Source organism: Sparus aurata, chromosome 15 (assembly GCF_900880675.1).
Source record: "Sparus aurata chromosome 15, fSpaAur1.1, whole genome shotgun sequence".
In the NCBI taxonomy this organism is placed as follows: domain Eukaryota; kingdom Metazoa; phylum Chordata; class Actinopteri; order Spariformes; family Sparidae; genus Sparus; species Sparus aurata.
This window is the reverse complement of record NC_044201.1, coordinates 29,504,119-29,509,533: the sequence shown is the minus strand read 5'-3', so window position 1 is coordinate 29,509,533 and position 5,415 is coordinate 29,504,119. Positions and strand designations below refer to the sequence as shown.

At 38.7% G+C, this 5,415-nt stretch overlaps 1 protein-coding gene across 1 annotated transcript; it reads right to left on the bottom strand.

Moving 5' to 3' along the window:
* Positions 1–3,758: 3,758 nt before the first annotated feature.
* On the bottom strand, positions 3,759–5,174 carry LOC115596816 (mas-related G-protein coupled receptor member A4-like). The gene is made up of 3 exons (XM_030442228.1): positions 5,001–5,174; positions 4,529–4,710; positions 3,759–4,419 (listed from the first exon to the last, which is right to left on the bottom strand). The coding sequence occupies exons 1-3, from the start codon at positions 5,172–5,174 to the stop codon at positions 3,894–3,896; spliced, it is 882 nt and encodes a 293-aa protein (XP_030298088.1). The 3' UTR covers positions 3,759–3,893.
* Between the last annotated feature and the right edge of the window lie 241 nt (positions 5,175–5,415).

The window sequence follows — 5,415 nt, the reverse complement described above, 5'->3', positions numbered from 1 at the left end:
TCTTCTGAACATGTGATAGAAAAAGTGCAAGTGATTTAATATTCACCTGATGTTGTTCAGTGACATCATGACAGTAAAACACAATATTAATATACCAACAATCAAATCAAAAACTGCTGAGTCAATTAAGTTTCATATATTAAGATAAATATTAATCTAAAATCATTTAATGACTGTTTGCAGTTCTTCCCATCTCTATGAGACAAAAAGTAAAGTTATACATTTTACCTTTTCTTGCTGAAAGCCTCCACCTGAATGAGTTCCCTGCACAAATGTCTGTTTTGTCCTCAGCGTACAGTCTGCAGTCAGTCTGTCAAGAGACAACATGCAGCAGGATCCTGTTATTCTACTCCACCTCTTTTAAGGATGGAGACAATTTGTCAAACATGATATGATATGCACCATGCATTTCAACAGTTTATGTTCAAGTGATTGTGGATGCATTATGCTGTTGTGGTTTCCGTATGAAATGGTCAAATTGAATCATTAACATATGCATTGTTTCCTACTGAAGTATCCTGACATGTCTGTCTGCCTTCACCACAGCTGAAAGTGTAGAGGAGCTGCTCATCATCACTGGCCATGGAAAGATAATGGCACAGAAAACACAAAATAGCATCTTTCATCATTTGAAATATTCCAACACAAGTTAAAAGAAATAAAAAAATGAAGAAATGTAGCATCCAGTGGATTGAGGCTGTATTTGATCTAATTAATGCTGTAGATCCAAAGTTCTCTCATTCTTCTATGAAACAGAAACTCAGGCCTCCATTTTGTATCCAGCAGGCCCGTCGACAGCTCAGTGCACTTCTGTTCCACTGTATTTTGGATACCCAACTTTATGGTGAAAACGTATAAAATCACCTGTTAAACATCTTTTTCTGATCATATATTAAGACATCACATGCTTTCCCTGCTGTAAAGACGTAATTGATATTTGGTTTGACTAAATAATGTAGATTGATTTTATCCAGACCGTCTTTTAATCATCAGCAACTTGGTATCGTCCACGTTATGACATTGTTCCAACAACTCTGCTGACCCAAGAGCAAACAGTGATCCTGAAGCATTTCTGGGATCACTCTCACTGGATCCCACTGAGTGTGCTGTTCTGACCCATGGCCAGGCTCACACTGCAGGAGTTTCTGGCTGATTTAAATCATGTTTCATCTCTCCTGAACAATGAGAGGAGAAATCTGGTGTGGGACCTCTGTCTGTACTGATGTCTAACACAGATTATCTGGTTTGGGTTTACTGATCCAGTTTTAATCCTCCTGAACTGCTCATAGACTCGTCAGGGCCGCTCCAATAAATATCATATTTGATATGAATTAATCTTAGTTTTCAGCAATGTAAATGCAAACAATTAATGAAATAATTATTATAATTGACGATTTTGTAAAAATGGTCAAAGTACCTGGATAAATCTTATGACCTAGTCCTGAAGCTAACTTACATAGATAGGGAGGCACTGATCAATACTGTTATTGATTTTATGCTTCTTATGCCAATCAGCTTTAAAAGTGTCAAATAATCAGCACACCAATCATTTAAGAAGTGTTGAACAAAAGACTTTACCTAAGTTCATTTTCAGTTTCTTGCTGAAAAATGTCAGATATTTGAAAATGAATCCACCAACAATTTCAAGTGTGTTCAAGTACTTTTCTCTTCATAATATAGAGAATCCTGGCTCTCCTCCTCCTCTGCCACATTCATGGTGATATTCTGCCACTCTCAACTATCCATCTGACACAACAACATCCTTCCTTCCACTCCCACTTTTAGAAAACAGATTGATGGGAATAATTATCCTCTTAAACCTCAAAATGCTCTCAGTGTATAATGAAGATGCATTAAGCCCTAAAGAAGTTCCTTTTCCTGGAACAAGTAAATGCTGGATATGTAAAGGGAGTGTGTTAAAATAAAAAAAGACAACCTCATCAGGCAGGGTGTCCCACCACCACCCTGCATCTCACTAACAATCATGCCAACAAACTTTTGCTGTCCTCCTTCTCATCTGTGTCTCCCTCTGCTGTCCATCTCCTACATTAGAAGACTAAAGGTGTTCAGAGGAGCTTCAGTTTCAAGAGGTTAAGTTAAAAACAGAAGCTAAGCAAACAGAAGAAAACCTGCAGGCGTCAGGCTGTTTGTAAGTCACACAGCACAAATAAGCCTGGTCCTGATGCAGGTGGCCTGTAGTTGAAGGGTAATTGTGCTTTGGACAACACAGTTGAGTGACCAGCATTACAGAGTTTCCCTCCATTAGAAAGAATAGGACTGCAAATAAATCTCACTGGGCCCTAAACAGAACAGAGTTTCTGGCTGACAGTCTGGAGATTGTGTCTGCAGTGTATCATGGACAGAGTCCCACCTGGGTGCCTCTCCCACCTCTCTTAAGCCTTCACAAAAGGGCGTCATCACACCGTGATTGGCTGGGAGGGGAATGCCCCGAGCTGCTTTCACTCATTAGGAGTCAGTCTCCACATCCTGCACACAGGTGATCTGAAGCCACTGCAATCAACCCAGAGTCACACAAAGGATGATGGCTTTTTCTTGTGTGGATTGTCTTCAGTCACACACAGATGTTGCCTGAAATCTGGATTTACAGAAATATCAGTTAAGTTTCAGGTGTTGAATTCAACTCAAGATAATTGATTTCAAATAATAATGTTACCTCAATGCATAAAAGAAGACATACATGTTAAACTCTAATATACAGTATGTAAAGCATATGTTTTTTGAAAAACACATGCTGAAAACAGCTGATCTGTAGATTAACAGTATTTCAGTGATCTCCTGCAGCAGCCTCCTGCTTTTCTGCAACGGTTTCTTATAGTGGATACGCGTATGTAAAACAAATAGAGTTAAGCTCCACAATGTAACTCAAATACAGAACTTCAGATAAAAGTATCTGCCAAATAGATACATATGACTGCAATTGTGAGCTAAAAGATATTTAAAGAAACAGTCCAACAGCTTTAGTTAAAAAAAACGGGAAACATACAAGTGACTTTGCTAATTTACATTAAGAACTATGTGTCTTATCCGTTGTGAATGTCCTTGTGGCCTTTGTCATTTATGATCAAAATTATCATGCAAAAACTAGGATCATTTTGAGAGTACACGGAGCCTCCCTGCTAAGAGTTTGACTTTTTGTCCAGAGGTTTGTCAACCAGCAGAGATTTAGTTGAAACTTCATTCATCAGGTTTTAATATAGAGAGCTGGTCAAAAGTAAACACACATTTTTGTACAGAGACAGATTTTTAATCAGATATCCAGAACATGCACAGATTCATATATAACATGGGCAGTGATACATGATGTCATCTTTGAAAGCACACAACAGCTGCTTCATCCTAAAAACTAGCATGTCTACGACAATAACAGCAAAAATACAACTTCAAGGTAAACAAATAGTGTGTATTCTTGTTTCTTATATATATACACACAACAATATAATGAAATTGGAAAAGACATTAGTTATCACAATGACCAATAAAGGTAAAAGTTCTACAGACTTGTTCAGATGTTCTCCCTGTGTTAACAAACAGTCAGAATAAAAAGATTCAGGAACAAGACGGTGTGGTGAGTTTAATGAGCTCAGCTAATAGAATAGTCATATCTGATTTACTTTGGTGATTATAGGATAGTAATGATAGACATCAACTTACATCTCAAAAAGTTATTTACATTTGTTGGAGTCATCACAGTGAACCAGTACAGGTTCACCAAAACATTTCCCAGCAGCCAGTTCTCCCACAGCAGAGTTACAGCAACGCTTCCTTTTATGTACAGATAGGTGTCTTATTGGAAATCACATCAGTAGACAACATAATTTACCTCACTCCTTTCTCTGCCTACATGAAGCTGACTGAGTGAATGTTGTCATCATTCACGCTGTTGAACTGGTGATATCATTGCTGTCCATTCTGCTGCTGTCATTGCTGTCCATTCTGCAGCAACACACAGAGGACAGAAGCTTGTCTATGGTCCCTTTCCTCATGAAAACATAGAGAAATAAGTCTGCAAGGGGACTCAACATCAGAAACACAGCAACCAGGTTGGTGAGGTGGGAATTGTGCTTCTCTGCCATGGACAAAATGATGGCTGGCAGAAACAGCAGTGTGTAAATAAGCAGCACCAGGACCAAAATTCCAACAATTCTTCGTTTTTCATCAGAGGGGACACGACTGGCAGACAGAGCTCTGATGGTCCCACCCAGGAAGAAGATGAACAGTGGGAGAGGAAGGAGGAGGAAAGTCCCCATGATGATGTTTGCGATATAAAGATCCTGCGGTGCCCAAAGTGTGAGGACACACAAGACAGGAGAAAGGACCCAGATCATGACACAGAGAACCACAGAGAACTTGATGGTGTGTCTGAAGCGGTACCACAGTGGACAGGCGATGACCAGATACCTGTAATACAAGATGAACATACTGTGTTCAAGAGGCTTCACATTTATATGGAAACATAATTGTAAGACACAGAAGAAGCTACACACATACTGGTGAGACAGATAGTTACCTTTCCAGGGCGATGCACACCATGAAGCAAATACTGACCATCACACTACTCAAATAGATACGAATAGTTACAAACTTCATCGCCTGAATTTTTGTCACAAGAATTATCAGGCAGCAGAACTGAATGAGGTCTGAAATGAGAAGGTTGACGACGTAGATCGGAACAACATGATCCTTTCTCACCTGCAGGGAAACATTACAATTACAAAACACCCAAACTTGAAGACTTTTAAAAATGTTTTTCTTTGAGTTCTTTAATGGAGCCATTAACCTCAACTGTTTAACAGAAGGCTGGAATGGTGCCACGCATGCAAACTGCATGAGTTTACAATCCAAGAAACATCATGTTAATTTTAATAATGAGGTTAATTATTCCTGTACATTAAGATCAGAGCAAGATCCGTCACAAACAGACAAACTGTACAACAGACACAGACAGTTATTAAATAAATCAAAAATCAAAAGTTACGTACCAGAGAATACACAGCATAGATGGCCATGAGGGTGAAAAGAAGGCCGATAGCAGTAATTATGTATGCCACCACAATCATGGGATCGACAGGAGGCTCATAGGGATCCGAGAAGGTGATGTTGCTGTCATCAAAGGTTTTGTCCTGCGAGGTGTTGTTGATGTGGAAATCGTCCATGCTTCTGAACATGTGATAGAAAAAGTGCAAGTGATTTAAAATGCACCTGATGTCGTTCAGTGACATCATGACAGTAAAACACAATATTAATATACCCACAATCAAATCAAAAACTGCTGAGTCAATTAAGACATATATATATGATATATATTTATACAAATATCAACATAAATCTAAAATCATTTAATGACTGCAGTTCTTCTCATCCCTATGAGACAAAAAGTAAAGTTATACATTTTAC

What these genes read in the sequence shown, in the direction of transcription:
- LOC115596816 (XM_030442228.1), bottom strand. Translation starts at nt 5,174, where the DNA reads ATGGACGATTTCCACATCAACAACACCTCGCAGGACAAAACCTTTGAT. An exon ending in TCTATGCTGTGTATTCTCTG is followed by an intron (nt 4,711 to 5,000) that starts GTACGTAACTTT and finishes GTTTCCCTGCAG; the next exon opens with GTGAGAAAGGATCATGTTGT. An exon ending in GTGTGCATCGCCCTGGAAAG is followed by an intron (nt 4,420 to 4,528) that starts GTAACTATCTGT and finishes CTTGTATTACAG; the next exon opens with GTATCTGGTCATCGCCTGTC.